The 21,550-nt window shown below is 41.2% G+C and overlaps 2 protein-coding genes across 2 annotated transcripts in view; one reads left to right on the top strand and one right to left on the bottom strand.

Annotated features, from left to right (window-relative positions):
- The window catches only part of LOC131483218 (cytochrome P450 3A6-like), a 43,324-nt gene extending 30,028 nt beyond the window's left edge, over positions 1 to 13,296 (bottom strand). Inside the window, 2 exon segments of the mRNA XM_058680730.1 lie at positions 1,040 to 1,133; positions 13,078 to 13,296. Of these exon segments, the coding sequence (XP_058536713.1) occupies positions 1,040 to 1,133; positions 13,078 to 13,148 (165 nt within the window). The 5' untranslated portion in view covers positions 13,149 to 13,296.
- The window catches only part of LOC131483227 (cytochrome P450 3A6-like), a gene marked incomplete at its 5' end in the record, with an annotated part of 387,281 nt that overhangs the window by 282,814 nt on the left and 82,917 nt on the right, over positions 1 to 21,550 (top strand). The gene's annotated exons all lie outside the window — the stretch shown is intronic.

Here is a 21,550-nt window from a genome sequence, read left to right on the forward strand (position 1 = left end):
TTTCCACTGTTACATATCCTAAGCTGCATGAGGGATGGCTCAACTAACAGAGTACCTCCATTCTACTCAGAAGACCTGGATTCAGTTGAACTTCTAAGGCTCTGACCCAGTGTAGTCATGGATATTGAAGGCATTTGCAGAGTACAAAAGCACATCAAAGCTGTCTCTCCTCTCCCCCAACTACTTGTTAGCAAATAAACAAATAACATATATCCAACATTCTGGTGGTATATAGCTATGTGCCTAGTAAGCTAATGTTTTTAAGCTATGCATGGAGAAGAGACTAAACATTATAATGACCTCTGGTACAATCAGCAAAACTGGAATCTAAAGCACACAGCTTCATGTGTTAACATGGGGTCCACGTGCTGCATTGGTCCAAATACCGAGCTTGGTTATATGTTCCTGAGAAAGTGCCAAAGAAAGCTCAAAGTTCTCTTCATAGTGCTCATACAGTGTAAATATCAAGTTGCAGCTGAACATTGAGTGTTGATGAAACACAGACATTCCATTTTTAAATATTTATTTATTTTTATTGCAAAGTCAAATGTATAGATAGATAGCAGGAGAGACAGAAATGAAGATCTTCTATCTGATGATTGACTCCCCAAGTGACCACAACGGCCAGATCTTTGCTGGACCAAAAACATGAGCCAGAAGATCGTCCAGGTCTCCCATATGGGTGCAGGGTCCCAAAGCTTTGGGCTATCCTCAACTGCTTCCCAAGGCCAAAAACAAAGAGTTAGATGGGAAGCAGGGCAGCCAGGATTAGAACCAGAGACCATATGGGATGCTGGCACATTCGAGTTAAGGATTTTAGCTGCGAGGCCACCACACCAGACCCCAAATTCCCTCTTTTACTGAGGCAAATATGAGGATTTTGAGCCCAGACTAAACTTTTCCATCACTTGGAAGCGATCCACATATCTGTCAGAAAGTTAGTAAATTAAAACTTGTCCCCTGTGGAGAACTCCATTTCATAAACCACAACAGCCTATGCAAATACATGAAGAAAAACAGCAGTTCAAATGATACTCACCTTGCGGCAACCCATGAGTGAGCCCAGGAAAGGCAGAGGTGTTGGCCCAGGGATGCCCAGCTTCTTAAAAAGTCCATGTGTAGAGGTGCCATATCTGTAAAATCAAGGAGGAATCACGTCACAGGTGTGATAAATTTTTATAGTGGACAACTGCTCAGATACCAGAATAAACAAGCCAGGGAGGTAACACATAGCCAAATGATTAACAGCAGAACTCATTACCTACTTCCTCATTACCACAACTCCACCAAGAAGTCATGACTTGATAAAGACTCTGAAGTCTTTAAAGTCCCAATCCTGGGCTGAGTCCCTGAAAATCTTCCCCAAATGACTGGTACTGAGAGGTAAGGTGAGGATTCTTGTTCTGGGTCTACACTGGAGAAAATAATTTTTCTTTGCTCTGAGTGCAAGTTGTTGCATAACTGCTTCCAACAAATATGGGAATCACTAAGAGTCTGAGGTCCTTATTCTTGCAGTTTGCTTTCAATTTTAGACTTTATATTCTGTTTCTATAACCCATATTGTATTTAGGTCATGACCCTTCTTTTTTTTTTTTAAAGATTTATTTATTATTATTGGAAAGCCAGATATACATAGAGGAGGAGAGACAGAGAGGAAGATCCTCCATCCGATGATTCACTCCCCAAGTGAGCCGCAATGGCCAGTGCTGCACCGATCCAAAGCCAGGAACCTGGAACCTCCTCCAGGTCTACCACACGGGTGCAGGGTCCCAAAGATTTGGGCCATCCTCGACTGCCTTCCCAGGCCACAAGCAGGGAGCTGGATGGGAATTGGAGCTGCCAGGATTAGAACCGGTGCCCATATGAGATCCCGGCGCATTCAAGGCGAGGACTTTAGCCGCTAGGCCATGCCGCCGGGCCCATGACCCTTCTTAAATCTGCCTTCACACCATTTATATGTGTATATATATGTGTGTGCATAATTTACATGTGTGTGTATATATATATATATATAAATTCATACACATATAAATTCATGTTTTGGGTTACTACCCTATATATAAGATATGAGCAGGAAGAAAACTGCTCAAAATGAGTTATTGACATCCCCATTTCCACAAAATTAAAGTTGTGTTTTCAGGCTTCATTGGCCGTAAAAAATGTGAACAATTTTCAGCAATGTAAGTATTTTCTTTTCTTTTTTTAAAGATTTATGTATTTTATTGGAAAGGCAGATGTACAGAGAGGAGGAGAGGCAGTGAGAAAGATCTTCCATCTGATACTTCACTCTCCAAGTGACCACAACAGCTGGTGCTGCACCGATCCGAAGCGAGGAGACAGGAAATTCCTGTCTCCCATACGGGTGCAGGGTCCCAAGGCTTTGGGCCATCCTTGACTGCCTTCCCAGGCCAAAAGCAGGGAGCTGGATGGGAAGTGGAGCTGCTGGGATTAGAATTGGTGCCCATATGGAATCCCTGCTCGTTCAAGGCGAGGACCTTAACCACTACGCTATCGTGCCAGGCCCGATGTAAGGATTTTCTTAAGACAATCTAGCTGTTCTGAACTTGGGAAAATGCAACTATGCATATCTTCCCTTAACTAACACTCAAGGATTCATACCTAAGCCATGCCTTCTCTCATGAAAATCACAATCACAACTGCTGATACTCACCTTGTAAATGCAACACCACACACATTCACTCCTTTTAAAATGTTCAGTCACAAAGCACCAATTTTCTTTCTTCTGCCTTTCAACCATCTCTGAACCAAAACCATGGCGGCCAGTGCACTTCAGGACATATATGCTTGTGACCTGGTTTTTCTGTCATATATAGACTCCATTATCTGAGGTCCTGAATCCTTGTTAATGCTCACTACAGTGACACTTAGATAGCAGACCAGAGGAGAAGAAGCAGAAGAAGTGGAAACCGCTTTAAGGCTGAAGCTGCAAAATCCACATGGATGGCCACACGGTGGGAAATTTAGCGAGTGTTACCAAAGTTTATACTTTTATAAATGATTTCACATACATAGCCACTCTATTAGCAATGAGAATCTTCCACTCTTCTTTACAGTAATAGGTGCATAAATTATGGAATACATATGACATGTTCTGTATGAAGTGAGTATGATCAATAACCTCTTGAGATATTAATCTTTAGGGCAGGATAGGGCATCAATGCTCTGTCGACTCAGTAGATCATTTGGGATTTCATAAAACTGAAAATCTGTATGAACATACATGCATTTGATTGCCAGACACCCCAGGCTATTACACTAGGGCATTGGGAACCCTCCAGTAGGACAGGTATTGAAAGAAATGCACTGGCTGCCAAATTCTGCAGGGCTGAAGGGCTTTGCTTATTCCCACTCCACTATATGCTTTATTATTGACACGATGGCCAAGGAATTATTTTTTTACTATGTTCCAGTGCCAGCATCCTATTAAAACCTTAGTTCAAGTCTTGGCTTCTCCACTTCCAATCCAGTTCTGTATAATGTGTTCGGTAAAGCAAAATAAAGTTATCCAAGTGCTTGGGCCCCTGCAACAAAAATAGGACACTCAAAAAAGTTCTGGCTTCTGATGTCAGATTGGCTGTTGAGTCTACTTGTTGAATCAATAGAGGAAAAATATTTTTTTCTCTCTGAATTCACTCTCTCTGTAATCCTTCATTATTTACTTATAATAAATCTTTTTATTACACATAAAATGTATATGATATATGCATATAATAAATCTCTAATCTTTCTGCCTGTCACATGACCTCTCAAGTGAAAGTGAGGAAATAATTTATTCTGCCACCACCTCTGTAGGGAGACACTATGTCATTCATAAGTTCATGAGTCAGCACAGTTGAGTAGAAGTTTAATCATGAGCCTCTGGACCTGGCATCTCGTATGGGAGCAGTTCATGCAGAGCTTCATTATTTCAGATCCACCTTTCTGCATATGTCTTGGAAAAATGGAGATTTTTCAAGTTCTTGCAACCTGTAGCAATATGGGAGACCTGCAAGAAGCTCCAGTTTCCAGGCTTCCAAACAGCTCATCTCCAGTCACTATGATCATTTGGGAATGGAAAAGTAGGTGCTTGAAAGCACAGTACCTCCTTAAAAGAGTCGGTTCGGCTTTATAAATAAAAATAAATCTTAAAAAAAGGATGGTAAGTTCACACAAGACAACATAAAGGTAGAGTGTAGGTTGGGGAATCCTTGGCTTCCATTGTCCAAAAAAAAGAAAAAAAAAGAAAGAAAGAAAGAAAAAGAAAAAAAAAGCAAAAATCAAACCAAACAAAGCAAGAATATTATGTAAATAAAGTGAAACTCTAATACCATCAGATTGTTAATTATTTACCACAAGAATTCCTAAACCAAGAATCAAGATGGTGGAATAGGGCAAGGATGCATTAAAACAGATGGAGAAACATTTAATCAGGATGAAGCAGACAGGACACATTCCAGGAAATAGGAGAGGACAGAACAACAGCAGAGGGGTACCTGGAGACAGTCAGACACAGGAAAGCAGCAGACACCAGGCTGTGGTGTTGCGGTTATTGATACTCCAGAGGCATTCAGCTAATGGGCAATCTGAACTCCACCCACAGCAGGAACTCCTCCAGCAACCAGGTGGGAAGGGATTTTCACTGGGAACTTGGGAGGTCAGCCCAGACAAATAATTGTCCATCCTGCTGTTCCATTTGATTTGACCAGGAGCAGAGACAGAGCAGCAGATGCCAGACAGGCAGTGCGAGAACAGGGTGAATTTCAAAGCCCAGTCAGCCTCCTAGAGCTGAATTGGGCACCATTTTGCATAAGGAGGAAGAGGCAAGGGAAAAAAATGAGCATATGCTGAGCTGGGAGTGAACTCAATTTCTGACTCAATGAACTGCATCAATGTGGCATTCTACAGGTTCCACCCAAGCAGGTCTGGATAGCCATCAGTTCTGACAGCCAGCAGATCAAGAACTCTTTGTCAGGTGATATTTTGTACACTGTGGCAAACACTTTAGGACTGCAGGGGACAATAGTGAACTGCGCATGTGCTGAACTCATAGGAACTCACTGAGTTCAGTGGATTGCACTGGTCCCACAGGAAAATAATGCCAACTGTGATATCATATGGGCCAAAATAAGTCCATGTGGCAACAGACCCAGTGGCCAACAAGTTCTGGCAACATCAGCACCACCAACAACCTAGCTATATAGGACACCTGGTGTCTGTCTAATCCTGTGACTTGCCCAAACCAAAAGTTGGAGAAAGGTTGCAGAGACAACGGTGCAACCTCAGCACAGTATCACAGGAGGTGGAGAGCGGTGATCCAGGAGTTGGGGCTTTGGAATTCTTGGTGGAAATCTCACATAAGAACCCAGACCTGGAACTCGTTGAAGGGTTTGGCACAATTGGCTGTAAGCAAAGAGCTGGGTACCAACGGCAATAAGTAAAATCAAACTGTAGACCTGTGGGTGACAGAGCTTAGAAACCTGCCCCAAGGAGAATCTGCTAAAGAGAAGTACAATGACCAAGAGCAAAAGAAGAGACAAAGGCACAATGAATATTACCGAAAACTCCCCTGCAACAGTGCAAAATCCTTTGCCAACCTCAGGGTTAACTGAGGAAGACATCGAGAAAATGGGGGACACAGAATTCAGAAAAACTCATTTTAAAGCTGCTGATCAACAATGAGAAGCGCATGCAAGAGTTCAAAGAATTTAAGGAAGCAATAAAGCAAATCAAGTGTCATATATCAGAAATTAAGAACACAGTGGAGCAAATTAAGAGTACAGCGGAGAGTCTCCAAAGCAGAATGAAGCAAGCAGAAGAAAGAATCTCAGAATTGGAAAATATTTGCTGTCTTAAGGGGGAAGCAAACAAAAAGCTGGAAGCAGAGCTGGATCAGGCCAAAAAGTATTCAAGAATTGAAAGACACTATTAAGAGGTCAAATACAAGAGTTATGGGAGTCCCAGAAGGTGCAGAAAGAGAAACTGGCATTACAAAAATATGTAATGAAATAATTAAGGAAAATTTCCCTAATCTGGAGAAGTAATTGGGAAACAAGATCTAGGAGGGGCACAATACTCCCAATAGGCTAGACCAAAAGAGATCTTCACCATGACACATGATCATCAAGCTCTCTTCAATCGAATATAAGGAAAAGATCCTTAAATGCATACATGAAAACAATCAGTTGACATACAAAGGAATGCCGATTACACTCACAGGAGATCTCTCCCAGGAAACTCTACAGGCAAGAAGAGAATGTAGCAACACAGTCCAGATTCTAAAAGGAAAAATGTTGTCAGCCTAAGATAACATATCCAGCAAAGCTTTCCTTTGTCTTCAAAAATGAAATAAAATTCTTCCACAGTAAAGAAAAGCTAAAAGAATTTGCCTCTTCCAAACCTGCCCTAGAAATGATCCTTCAAGATGTTCTCTTAACAGAGAAGAGGAATAGCAGCCAAGAAATCCAAAGGCAAATGGGAAGAACATCCCACTAAAATGACAACAGAAGAATAAACCAATGAACAACCCATTCCTAAAATGACAGGACCAAAGCACCATCCATATATGCTAACCCTGAATGTAAATGGCTTAAGCTCAATCAAACATTATAGATTAGTAAACTGGATTAAAAAACAAAACTCATCTCTTTGTTGCCTACAGGAGACACACTTCACCAACAAAAATCAGGGGAAGCTATATTGCATGTGATTTGATGTTTTGGTTAGTTTCATCTCTTCAAAGCACTCTCTTCTGATTAAATCATTCAATAACTCATAGATCATAGAGTAACATCATTTTCTTCAAGAAGGTTCTTGATTTTCATTTCTTCTGCTACACGTTAGTCATTTAGTAGCATATTATTTAACTTCATGGTGTTGTTAATTTCTTTTTTCTTCCTGATGTTGATTTTATTTTGTGTTTGTTCATTTAAGGGGATGTATAGTAGCTGTGTAATGGAGACTGTCATATCTAGTAACATGTTATTTAACTTCATGGCATTGTAAATTTCAATTTTTCTTTCTATTGTTGATTTTGTATTATGACTTTTCGTTTGAGGGGTTACAGTAGCTGTGAAACAGAGACTGATATCCAGATGTGAGAATACAATGCAGCATGCATTACTACTTCCAGACAAAGATGGACTTACAATGAAACTGTTTACTATATCTTGACAATAGGATTCTGGACTCTGCCATTGTCCATGCCCACTATGATGGATATGTGACTATATATGAAGATCTATACTTTAGTAATGATTTTTTTTTAAATTATTTATTGTTTAACTTCAGTAATTACATTGTGTTATGTGACACAATTACATAGATACTTGGGTTCTCCCCACCCCTCCCCAAACCTTCCCACCATGGTGGATTCCTCCACCTTGTTGCATAACCACAGCTCAAGTTCAGTTGAGATTTCCCCATTGCAAGCGTATACCAAACATAGAGTCCAGCATCTTATTGTCCCGTCAAGTTCAACGGCTTCTTAGGTATACCCTCTCTGGTCTGATGACAGAGCCAGCACAGCATCATCCCAGTCAATTGAAAGCTCCAACATACCATCAGCAAAAATTTACATCATTATGGAATTAATTGACATAGTAATGAGTAACCAATAATGTTAAAAGTAAATGCGGGTTCCCAGCCACCTTCTGTGACCACCTCACCTATACTTCAATTTCAGTTTATACACAACATATAACATTCAAAACATAACATGTTATACTTAACATCATATCATCTTAAATTAAGGCAAACATGTGGTATTTAACCTTTTGGGATTGGCTCATTTCCCTTAGCATTATGGTTTCCAGTTTGGCCCATTTGGCCACAAAGAACTGCATTTTGTTTTTTTTAAAAGCTGAGTAGTATTCCATGGAGTAGATGAACCATAGCTTTCTTATCCAATCCTCTGTTGATGGGCATTTTGGTTGTTTCCATGTTTTTGCAATTACTGATTGTGCTGCTATGAGCATAGGAGTGCATGTTGGTTTCTCATAGAACAAGTGTTCTGGATATATTCCTAGGAGTGCTATTGCTGGATCATACGGTATGTTGAATTTGAGTTGTTTGAATATTCTCCATACTGATTTCCATAGAGGCTGTACCAGCCTGCAGCCCGACCAGCAGTGGAGTAGGGTTCCCTTTTCCCCGCAACCTCGCCAACAAGTGTCGTTGGTGCTTTTATTCATGTGGGCCAGTCTTACTGGCGTTAGGTGGTACCTCATTGATGTTTTAATTTGGATTTCCCTTATTGCCAGGGAACTTGAGCATTTTTTCATATGTTTATTTGCCATTTGGGTTTGTTCCTTTGTGAAGTGTTTGCCCATTTCCCGTGCCCATTTCTTGAGTGGCTTGTTTGTTTTGACATTTTGGTTGTTTTGTAGCTCTTTGTATATTCTGGAGATCAGCCCTCTATCACCTATGTCGTGCGCGAAGATCTTCTCCCATTCTGTGGGTTGCCTTTTTACTTTGTTGATTGTTTCTCTAGCTGTACAGAAGCTTCTTAGTTTGATGAGGTCCCAATTGTTTATTTTGGTCTTGATTTCTACTGCATCTGGAGTCTTTTTTAGGAAGTGAGGGCCTACCCCTAAGCGTTCCAGTGTGTTTCCAACATTTTCTTCCAAAAGTTTGAAGGTTTCTGGATGTAGGTTTAGATCTGTTATCCATTTAGATCTGATCTTAGTGTATGGTGAGAGATGTGGATCTATTTTTTTGTTTCTGCAGGCTATCAACCAGTTGTCCCAAAAGCATTTATTGAACAGACCTTCCCATTTGCCTGGGTTGTCGTTTGTCTTTTTGTCAAAGATTCTTTGGCTGTATCTGTGTGGGTTTCCTTCTGGCATTTCTATTCTGCTCCATTGGTCTTCCTCTCTATCTTTGTGCCAGTACCAGGCTGTTTTGATAACCACTGCCCTATAGTATGTCCAGAGGTCCGGAACTGTGATTCCCCCTGCTAACTTCCTGTTCTTCAGGATTCTTGTAGCTATTCGTGGTTTTTTGTGCTTCCAGATGAACCTTTGGATCATTGTTTCCAGTTCCATGAAGAATATTTTGGGCAATTTGATTGGGATTGCGTTGAATGTATATATTGCTTTTGGCAGTATAGACATTTTAATGATATTGATTTTACCTATCCAGGAGCATGGGATGTTACTCCATCTTTTGAGGTCTTGTTCAATTTCTTTTTTAAGCAGTTTGTAGTTTTCTTCAAATAAGTCTTCTACATTTTTGGTTAGATTTATTCCCAGATATTTCATACTTTTCTCTGTTATTTTGAATGGTATCTTGCTGGTTAAGTCTTTTCCATCTTGGGGCTGTTCGCATACACTAATGGCTGTTGATTTTTGTTCATTAATTTTGTACCCTGCCACTCTACCAAACTCTCGTACAAGTTCTAGCAGTCTCTGTATTGAGTCTCTTGGCTCTTCTACATAAAGAATCATATCATCTGCGTATAGTGAGAGTTTGACTTCTTCGTTTCCCATTTGGATTCCTCTGATTTCTTTTTCTTGTCTTATGGCCTCAGCGAGTACCTCTAGGACTATGTTGAATAGTAGTGGAGAAAGTGGACATCCCTGTCTTGTTCCAGATCTCAGTGAGAAGGGTTCCAGCTTTTCTCCATTCAGTATGATGCTGGCGTTGGGTTTTTCATATATGGCTTTAATTATGTTGTGGATTTTTCCATCTATGCCTACCTTGGTTAGGGTTTTTAGTAGGAAGTGATGTTGGATTTTGTCGAAAGCTTTTTCTGCATCTATTGATACTATCATGTGATTCTTGTTTTTCAGTTTTTGGATGTGGTGTATCACATTTATAGATTTTCGAATGTTGAACCATCCCTGCGTTCCAGGGATGAATCCTACTTGATCTGGATGAATGATCTGTCTGATGTGTTTTTGAATTCTGTTGGCTAGGATTTGTTGAGAATCTTAGCATCAATGTTCATCAAAGAGATAGGTCTGTAGTTTTTCTTCTCTGTTAGTTCTCTGTCTGGTTTTGGGATTAAGGTAATGTTGGCTTCATAGAATGAGTTTGGAAGGGTTGCCTCTTAGAGGAACTAGGATGGGGTTTGTAGGGGAATTAGGGCTTGAAAAAGGGAAATACCAGAAGTCTATGGAACTGTATCATAAAACGATAATAATAATAACAAAGTGTAAAAAAAAAAAAAAAAAACGAATTCCTAAACCTTATTTCAAGTGTCAAGATTTGCAAGTTTTATTTTTGCTTCAGTAAGATTCACCAATCCCCACAGACATATGAAAGAAGTAGAGATCAAATGTGGCATGAATGATGTCTCTCTCATATTCAATCCAAATGAACCCTACTTCTTGACTGCTCTGTGAGACAAGGAGTCTTACCATAAAATCCAATACCTCTCCTGTATGTCCTAGATGGTTTTGGTTCATGTTCTTGTGAGAGAGCATGGGTATGGGACAGGCAAGCTATGCTGCACAGCCTGCTGTGTCATTTGAGAGCTTGGCTTGGGGGTGGATCCGCCTGAATTAGACTGTAGTACCCATTGCTATGAACCAGAAGTAATTCAGGCCAGTTGGGTTAGACCAAAGTGCCCACCAGTGAGAGCCAGGACTGAGTCTACCCATGCCAGTCTGGGTAGCAACACCTGCCAACATATGAAAGAGCTATTGCTAGGAGCAAGCCTGGTAGGGTAACATGGCAAACACCTCTGCTGGGCACAGATCCTGCTGGTGAGCACAAGAGCTGGTGCTGGAATCGGGCTAGAACAAGATGGGCTGAAGCACAGATTGGTATTTCGTGAGCCGGGACCGTGGGTGGCCCAGGCAGTGTTAGTTTACAGCACACTCTGGCACAAGTGAAAGGCAAGACAGGGTGCAAGCCAAGTTGGGTTGGACTGCAATACCTGCCAGCTCACGTGAAGGCTGGGTGTGGGCTAGGTTGCTACACTGTCAGTGGGATCTTGTGCTGGAGATAGGCCAGGCTGAGCCAGGTTGTAGCACTTGCTGGTGAAACAGACTGGACTACAGCACTTGATGGCCCAAAAAATTCCAGGGTCTGGGAGCAAGTCCAGTGGGGAAATTCAGGGCCTCCCTTACTTACCTGCTGCCTCAGCTGGAGAGTATGAGAACTGGGACTGTGGGTGAGCCCATCTGGAATTGGGCTGGGCAGAGCTGGACTGCTATACCAGCTAACATGTGCCTGTACTGTGTGTGAGTTGTGTTAGGCTGAACTGCAGAACCTTCTGGAAGATATATGATTCAGTGCTGTGAACATCGCTGGCTTAGGAACTATGGCCAATCACCTGCTAGGCTATATCTATTGCTGGTGAGCACAAGAACCAGGACTGAAAGTGAGCCAGGCTGGACAAGACAGTGGTGACACTTGGTAGCATGTCAGGGCTAGGTCTTTCAGTGAAGAAGGCTGAGCTAAGCCACAGCACCCACAGCTATTCATAAGAAACAGATATGATGTGGACTGAGCAGGGCTAGGTTGCAGCAAAAGATGGCAAAAACCAGGGCTTGGAGTCATCCTTGTTGGGGTCTTTGGGGGAACTGATCAAGCAGTTGCATCCACTGGTATATGTGTTGGTTGCAGCAAGTGACATAGCACACCTGACCTGCGCTGGAAAGTCAAGAATCACGAATGAGTTACTCCAAGTAAGGTTTCTTAGAGGACTCCAAAGAAAATACTAGATTCAGAAGCAGGCCTCAAGGAAAATCACAGGATATATGGTGCAACTTTGGGGCACATGTGTTGGGACTGGGCTGCTTCAATTGTTGATGCCTGTATGGTTGACAGCATGTGAAGATGCACGCCTGGGTCATGAGAGCAAGTTGATCTAGACCAGTAGGGGATGTCAAATGACTCATCTGAGGATGGAAAACAGAATGGGTTGGACAATTCTGGCCAAGCATTGCAACATGTTCCTAGTTCTGTGGATGCGATAGGTGGACTTTGTCAACCATCAGACCTTGGAAAGAATTTCCACTGGAGTAAAGAAAGCAACAATTTCTCAGAAGTATCAAAACTACAGAAATAACTCCCTTGAAACATTCTTCCCCAAATATGGTTCTCTAAGGCATCATCAAAGGACTGATCCCTATTTCTTACATCTGAGGTAGTCTGACATTAAAATAACACCTGCTGCTTACTCCACTGCAGACTCAGGACAAAAACAAACAAACAAGCAAACAAAACTGAAGCATATGTCATGCACACATTCCTCCATACCTCAACCTCTCACCCTAAACAGTACTCTAATAAATGGACATGATCCCTCTCAATGATGAACAATATTAAAAGGAAAATAAAAAAATGAAAAAGAAAATATAAATTGGATTTGGTGGTGTTCTGGTTTCTTGAGGCTACTTGAAGGGAAATATCAGAGGGAAAATAAATCTCTATATTAAATACTAATTTCACAGAAACTATGAGAAAATTGGAAAGAAAGCTGCAGGGTTACTGGCATGTATGCTCTTCTCTGAAAATCACCAATCACCTAGTGCAAGGATGAGGATTCAATTCACAGGAGACAGGTGGCAGGAAGGGAGTTCCAGGGCTGAAGCACAGAGGGGCAGAAGAACTGAATCTGAGCCTCCACTGAAGTCCGGGACACTGGGCTGCTCTGTGTCAGTGATGCATGGGCAGCGGAAGAGTGAAAGACAACCACACACACAGGGAATGATTTCCCACACTTCTGCAGTGTGGATGCAGACTCAGAAGGCAAAGCTACTCCAGATCAGTGCAAGTTAACCTCTTCTGCCATCAGAATCTCGGGAGTGCAGGCCCTAGCTGAGGATCTCATTGCACTTGGCAGCCCTATTTTTATAATCTATCTCAACTGAATTCTAATTAGCATGGATCAAACTGAGAGTAAATCAGCATCTTTTCTCAGAAACAGCTGCCATTAAGCATTCCTACAAGCAGAGATGGGGAACTGGATACATTACTTGTCTCACTGAAATCAGTAATTACCTTTCTATTGCTGTCACTCAGCTCTTGGACAACTTCCCCTCTGACCACCAGGACAGATGAATGAAAGACAAGCCTCATTACCATTCCAGATGCAAGACTAAAGGAGAGATCAGATGGACTACTCACAGATACAGGAGCACCAGGCTGGTAGTCATGAGAACCCAGGTTTCTAAGGAAAAGTCTGGCATCAGATCCATTGTCACTCACTGCTGCAGCTCTCTTCTCTGAGTGTTCCCTGCAGCTGTGTATACTGCTGTTTACTGGGCTGTGTGTGCACAGCTGCCCTGCCCTGAAAGCTATGATCCAGTCAATGTGACTGGAATATTTTTGTACTGAGGAATTAGGTGTGGCTGGAACTGCAAGAGTAGAAGATTTACTTGTGTGCCCTGCTTGCTGTCTGGACTCTCTCCAATTTGGCAGTTGGCAAAGAATCTTGGACACCCCTTGGTGATCTCTTAGGTTCATATTTTGTGGTCAATCAGTTCCAAAAAAATCAATGTTGTTGACTTACTAGTTACATCAGAAACACAAGTGAAACTGTGATAGTAAATCTCCCCAAACTATCACTGTCTCTACAGCTGTCCACATTAAAATAATCTGAAATTCACACAAACAACCTACACCAAGACATCTTACTCACGAAGTTTCCTCTGATTAGAATGACCCTCTACCAATAGATGGCTACTCCTCCCTTAAATCCCAAAGCATACAGAAACCCTACTGGTAGTATTCTTCACCAAACTCCTCTAACATACCAAGCACCCTCTCCTCCAGGTGTCATCAGTCCCATACACTCATTTGTGTCACCGTCCTACCTGCCCTCCAGCATCACCATCAGCTCCTGCTGTGCTTTCATTACCACATCACAAGCATCTCAAAGCATGTCCTGTGTCTTAGTCTTTGTTATACCTCTAGTGTCTAGCACAATGGATGTCATCAGGTTGGTTGAGTCAGGTAATATTACTAGACCTTTTTTTAAATATTTATTTATTTATTTATTTATTTATTTGACAATCTTGACATAATTAGGGTAAAAAGGTTCAAGCACTACAGGAAGATGGGCAAGACAATTAGTTCCGTATTGTTTCCTTAATATATCTGATATATATTCTAAGGGAGAAGCCCAACCCAGTCTCCCACACACCCCAGGTCCCAGATGTGGGGTATGCTCCAAGGGTCCTTTATAACCATTCTCAGTGATCCTGTGGAGAACATTGCATCTTTCTGGATTATTACCAAAGCAAGAGGATCTATCAGGGCCTCAGTCCCCATGACTGAACATAGTGGGTGATCCACCAGGATTCTGTTGCCACAGAGTTCCTGAAATGTGGACCAGATGGAACCATGGCTGCCTTGAGCTACATCAATTCAGGCTGTGTTCAGTGTGCTCAGAGCCCTGCAGTAGACAAATTAGATTTCATTCAATTTGGTTCTGTCTCTACAGGAAGATTATGTATCCCAAGAATGGGTGTGACGTAAAAACACAAGAGAACAGGCCCTATGTCCATATGGTCCTCAACCACCTTGTCCATAAAGGTTGTGGCAGATGTCACCTTAGGTAGCATAGACTACACCCAGAGCTTTAAAAAGGCAACTCTGTATTTCTCCTTTGGGACTAAAGGAAGTCAATAGGAGTTATATTTGATGCATGGTTTCCATACCTTAATTTGTTATGAAAACCAGCCTACAAAGGCTGGGAGACGGCATAGGATGTCCTTTTTATCCTCCTTGCACTGCTCTGAAGCTGCTGAGCAAAGGACAAGCAGGATTTTATCATTACTGCTCATGTTCCAACTCCTCCTGCAATGTCTCTCTCCTGATAGACAACTCTTGCACCTCTCCACAGCACTGCATGCCTTACAAAACATCTCACACCTTTCTTAATCAATCCTCATGGCAGCCCTAGGAGATAAGCAGCAATGAGACTGTGCTGGTTCCCACTTTTGGGGGAAGCCATGCAGTTGTGTTGGATGACATGAGCATTGCTCTTCAGTTAGCAAGTCTACAGGGGGTTCTTGGCTGCGTGGCAAGACCTGGCAGAATGTGTCTGGTCACCTCATTGCTGCCTCACCCCATTGTATGACTACTCGATCACCTCTCTGATATTTCATGGAATTCTCCTGAAGCTATTGTTGTTGTTTACCTGCAAATTTGAAATGCTTCTTGCAACTGGTATAACACTTGAAACTGATCAATCAGATTTTGATAAAAGCATCTTTACCAACTTAAGTCAATGATACTCAGCTAAAAGCATACAATAATGCAATTGAGCCCACAATGCTCCACAATATCCTGTCATGTTCCTTTGATTTGGCCTGGAGCTTGGCCTAATATAAGGATTATTTTCCTCAAGAGACAGCTTAATAATGTCTTTGAAAAGATGGCAATAATGGAGGTACAAAGAATTTGTTTACTGTGAAGTTTTCAACTGTGATAAAACATGAAATGACACATTTTGGCTTCTAATCATGGAAAGTAGAAAGTATATGGTGCAACTTATAAAGGGAGACAAATGTGAAACTTCAAAGAACAATGGTTTAAACTTGAAACTTATATTTGTACTTATATATAGGGGAAGAAAACAGTTTAAAAATATAAAAAGATGTTTCTTGTAAAAACCATAGAAAGGCTTAGTTTCCCTGATCCTTTTCATTGCTGTTTAAAAAAAAAAAACAGTTGAATCAGTACTAGATGAAGGTGATGGTAATTGATATATGACTGATTAAAAAATCTAATAAAGAATTTGTGATATACATCTTTTTAAATTCCTTTCATTTATGAGATTTCATTTTAATTTAGTTTTTTGATATATAGGTAATACTAGTTTAGGTTTAGTGAAAATTGATTTTGGATAAAAGTAAACCACCTGTCACTACAAAACCACATGTGCTGCCAACCATGGAGTTCCTGGCTTTAGCCAGATGACTGCAGGTTTGAATGAGTAATAGTTTACTGAAAATATTTTCTCTGAAGCAAAATATTAATGATGCTTTTTAGTATTGTTATTGTAATCATTCTTTTATAATGAACTAAAAAATGAAACAATTGAATGTTGTGCAAAAGCTTGTGATGATTTGTGTATAAATCATGAAGGGAACTTTCTTGAGTTGTCCAATATCAGCATCATCATAGTAGTGGTCCAAGTTGTTGCCTCTTCTTGTCTTTTAGCTAATCCATGCATCCTTTGCAAGCTCTGAAGTCAGCTGGAGATGGTCTCTGGCACACTTTGCCATTATGGAATCAAACAAATGGAAGAGAGTCTTTCCCAAGCAGTTAAAACAAGAAGCCATAGAGACACATGCATGCCGTTGGCCAGAGAGGTAGCAAGCTAGGACCCAGGCTGCTGTATGTGGCACCAGAGGCTTGTGCACTTGGCATGCTGGACTGTGGCAATGGTGGCAGTAGGCAGGTGTGGGAGCTAGGAAGCTGTGTGTGAGAGGTCCCAGATGCATCTGAGGATGCCACTCCACCACCCCCAGCCTCTCTCCATTGGGCTCCATGCTGGGTGCTGAGGCAGGGAAAGGAACTCTCCTTGGGCACCCTGAGAGCAGCCTTGGTTTTTTCAACACTGCCCTCCTCCACCCCAAGTCGTGGTCCTCCCTCAATGTTATAGGCAACTCTGCAGGGAAATGGAGGCTGCTGCCCTCCAGGCTTGCTCCTTCCCAGGCTTTGTGCTGACTGTTGAGCTGGAACCCCACTTTTTTCTTTCTTTCTTTCTTTCTTTCTTTCTTTCTTTCTTTCTTTCTTTCTTTCTTTCTTTCTTTCTTTCTTTCTTTCTTTCTTGTCTGTCGGCGGGAACAGGCATCAGTCCGGGAAGTCTTCTGGGTCGAGACAGCATCAGCTCCTTTGGCTTCATCATATCTACAGAAGGACTTTTCTAGATTCTGCTGAGGAAATTCAAACTGGTATCCTTGGGGGATTAGAACATTGGAAAGACATTCTTGATCACCAAATTTATGTATGACATTTTAGACATCACATATCAGGCAACAATTGGCATTGTTTTTTCTTTTTTTTATCAAAAACAATGTATTTGGAGGATAGAATAATTAGGCTAATGTGTGGAATACTGTGGGTCAGGCACATTTCCATAACCTCATTCTCAGTCACATCCTTGATTCTTTTGCAGGTTTAGTAGTTTACAATGTTACAAAAGTTAATGGCTTCCAGCAAACTCCAAAATGGGTTGATAAGGTCAGAACAGAAAGAGAAAGTGATGATATCATCATGCTAGTACAAATTAAAACAGATCTTGTTCACAAGAAGCAAGTATCTACTGAGGAAAACCTCTGGACCAGCCAGTCGGCAAATGCTGTTCCTGCTAATGCCGGCCACACCTTCACTTCACTTGCAAAGCCCAACAATTTGCCCCCCTTCCTCTCATTGGCTGCAGTGTGAATATTGGCTTGACCCTCTCCACTTCAGTAATACATATGGCAACTCATCATTGCTATCTGTCTCGTACATATGATTTCTTAGCTTCACAAGCACAAAAGTCAGTCTTTATTATTTGTATTTTACAAAAAGACAAAAGGTTCAGCATAGTTCAGTGAAAAATTACACACATTTTCTTAATTTTTTTTCTTTTTTAATATGATCATGTACTACAAAATGATGGGAATTTCAGCAGAAGTATCAATATGGCTTGTTTAAGAAACAATATGCTCTAAACAGCACTTGGCCAACCTCCTTGAGCTCTCCATGCTTTCCTCACCTTTACTTAGTCACCCTAGCCTGGCCTTATGTAAGCCATCCCCTAGTCAACCACCAGATAGGGCATGCACCATGTAATGTCACTCCTTTGTTTCAGTCCCTGCAATAGCTCACAATACCCACAGTTATATTCTAAATGCATCCAGCATTGCAAGACCACACTTGATCTCTCCAATGACTTACTAGTCTTGTTTCAGTCTACCTAGCCATGTGCAGGCCATATTTGAAGCAAATGGCATCTGTTTCTTCCTTTCAAGGACCCCAGAAGTTATATGGAGATATTTTCTTGCATGTGTTGGGTCTTCACCAGGCCATAGTGATCCCAGTGCATGTTCAACACAGTGGATTTCTATCTATATCTAAGGAGTTGACCATGGCATTCTCTCCCTAGGAAACCTTATCAACTACCTCAATATATAGATGGAGAGAGGGTCCCACTTGTGAACAATCATAGTTCCAACAGAAAATTCACAGTGACTTTCAACCCAAGTAACTGAAAGTTTAGAAGGTATAAAAAAGCAATCATCCACCCACATAGCCTGCATCCCTTTGGGGTACTGTTTGAGTTCAGCCATTTCACATTTAATCCATCTCCCTGATAATGCATCTGGGAAGGCAGCAGAAGATGGTTCAATTCTACAGGCCCTTGCAAGCATGTAGATAACCCATTTGAAGGTTCTGGCTATGGAGCTTCATCTGCCTCAATCCCAGCTGTTGTAGCCATTTGGAGAGGGAAGCAGAAAACAGACGGTATCTATTTTGCCTTCTAATTCTATCTTTTAAATAAAAATTAAAAATACCCAAGCCTGTGTGCACAGAAATATGAGAAAGAAGAGATTACACAGGGAAATGAATCTTAGAAATACACAGGCAATAATAGTAATCAAGATACAGGCCAGGCTCAGAATCTTGGGTTTTTATAGTAAAAGCACAGCACTGGAACCATAGGAAACAGACCTGAACTTCTGCAGGACTCACCATGGTGTCCCTGTGCTTAGTAGGCACAATGATGACATGTCTCATACTTGTAAGCATTTGCATCAGAAATTAGAAAATCTATACAGGTGAAATTCACTCACCATAAATCAAACGTCTTATGGGCTAGCATTGTGGTATAAGAGATTGTCACTATTTATAATACTGACTTCACACAGAAATACCTCCTCAACTCCCACTGTTACATTTCTGAACAAGCACCCCACTAAAACACCTGTAAAATATGGACCAAGTGCTAGGATCCATGATACCAAGATGGGAGACATGGATGGAATTCCAGCTTCCTGGATTTGGCCACACGAAGTCCTGGATGCTGATGCCATTTGGGAAGGGGAAATGGTATATAATCTCTCTCTCTCTCTCTCTCTCTCTCTCTCTCTCTCTCTCTCTCTCTCTCTCTCTCTCTCCCCCTTTCTCTCTCTCTCCCTTTCTCTCTCTCTCTCCCCTAACTCCATACTTCAACTAAAAAACACAATTTTGAAGTAATCATAAAAGAAACACCCAGTAGAACTTATAAACCTCACATTGCTGGACAACCAACCTCTCAGTCTCATTTCAAATATGCACATCATTCCAAGAGAAAGTCCTGTTCCACTAAATGCTTTTCTCACATTGCTTCTCTCACCTCCTGGAGACTAATAATGTGTTCTGTTCTGATAAGTCAGGCCATTCTGGGCAGTTCACATGAAGAGGATCAAACAACATGTGAACTAAGACGGCATAATATGTCAAGAGTCATGCATATGAGTCATAACAATGGCTACATTGTGTTACATTGTATGTATATATCATTTCTTTTCCTACTTATTAATTTATGAATATTTCAGGCGTCTTTAATTTTGACTGTTTCAGAATTGGTTGTGGTGAGCCTGAACATGTATTTTACAGTTAGATTTTGCCATTCTCTTCAGAATATCACCAAATATAGAATTTTTGGATTACATGGTATCTCTTGGCCTAATCGTTTGAGAAAATAAAAACTATTTCCACAGCAGTTGCTCTACTTTATATTCTCACTGGCAAAAAATGGACACCATTCAGATCAGATCAGCTCTGGATGTTGCAGTCAGTATGCAACAAACCAGTGCATGCAATTCTGTCTCTGAGAATCAAGATGACAGAATAAGATAAGAAAAGATTTAAACAAATGGAGAAATATTAGAAAGAGGCAGAGAGGGCACATTTCAGGAAATAAGAGAAGACAGACTGATGGTAGACAGGTACCTGGAGATTGAATGACAAGAGAAAGCAACAGTGTCAACGATGTGCTGATGCAGTGATCAGATACCCTAGCAGCAGTCAGTGAAAGGCAATCTTAACTTCACAGGCAGCCAAAGCATCACCAGCAGCCAAGTTCCACCCAAAATAGGTCTGGAGAGCTCCCCAATCTAATAACCATTGAATGCAGAACTCCACGACTGGCACAACTGGCAACATTTTGTACAGAACGGGAAAAGCTATGAGACTGCAGAGACAACATTAAGCTGTGCATGCATTTAGCTGGAAGCAAATTCACTGATCTCTGTGCACTGCACTGATCCCACATCAAAAATAATACCGATTTTGACATCTTATGTTCCAACAAAACCAGCACTAATAACAGCCTACTTCTTTATGACACCTTGTGTCTCCTTAATCCTGGGACATATTCCAAGTGGAAGTGGGAAAAGGTTGTATAGACAATGGTGCAGCATCAACAGGGGATCATAGAAGGTAGAGTGGTGAGCGAGGAGCAAGGGCTACAGAGACCATGGTGAAAGTCTAACATGAACTCAGATGTGATGCTCACTGGAGGGAGTGGTACAAATGACAGGAAACAAAGATATATAAATCAACTGCAATAATGAAACCGAATTTTAGAACAATGAGTGAAACAGCTTAGAATCCCTGCCTGAAGGAGAATAATCTACTAACCAAAATTAAAATGACCTAGAACAAAATAAGAAACAAAGGCATAACAAATGTTATTGAAGACACCCCTACAAAGTGGACAAAGCCTTTGCCAAACTCAGAGGTAACTGAGAAATACATTGAGAAAAATGGGGAAGACAGAATTCAGAAACCTCATTACAAAGCTTCTTATCAACAAGGAAAAGAGCATACAGGAGTTCAAAGAATTTAAGGAGTGTATCACACAGGAAATAGCAACACTGAAACTAAATCAAGCAGAATTATTGAAAATGAAAGATGCAATAGAGCAAATTAAAACTTCAGTGGAAATTCTCAATAATAAAACGAAGGATTCAGAACAAGAAATCTTAGATTTGGAAATATTTATTTTCCTAATTGGAAAACAATCAAAACATGGAGTTAAAGCTGGGTCACAGAAAAATTATTCAGAGTTAAAACACAGTATAAAAGGCCAAATTATCCAGCTAGTGTGTTTGATTTGACCAGGAGAAGGGACAGAGCAGCAGATCTCAGGCAGGCAGTGTAGAAACAGAGTATATTTCACAGCCCAGTCTGCTTCCTAGACCAGAATTAGGCACCATTTTAAGGAGGCAAGGGCCATGCACAGTACTGCACATGCACTGAGCTGTATGTAAACCCATTTTTGACTCAATGAACTGCAATAACATGACATCCTACAGGTTTCATCCAAGATAGGTTGAGGTATCCCCCAGACTTGACAGCCAGTAGATCAAAAACACCAATAGTGGCATAACAGATGCCATTTCTTGCAGTGTGACAAAGAATTTAAGACTGCAGGGGACAGCCATGAATTGTGCATGCAGTGAACTTGGTAAGAAATCACTAAATCCAGTGCATTGCACTGGTCCCACAAAATAATATCGTCTATGGCATTATACAGGTCAAATTAGGTCCATGTGGCCCTCAGACCAAATGGTCAACAGGTTCCAGCAAGATCAGGACCACCAACAACCTCTTT

The sequence above is a fragment of the Ochotona princeps genome, chromosome 24 (assembly GCF_030435755.1).
Source record: "Ochotona princeps isolate mOchPri1 chromosome 24, mOchPri1.hap1, whole genome shotgun sequence".
NCBI classification, from domain to species: Eukaryota; Metazoa; Chordata; class Mammalia; order Lagomorpha; family Ochotonidae; genus Ochotona; species Ochotona princeps.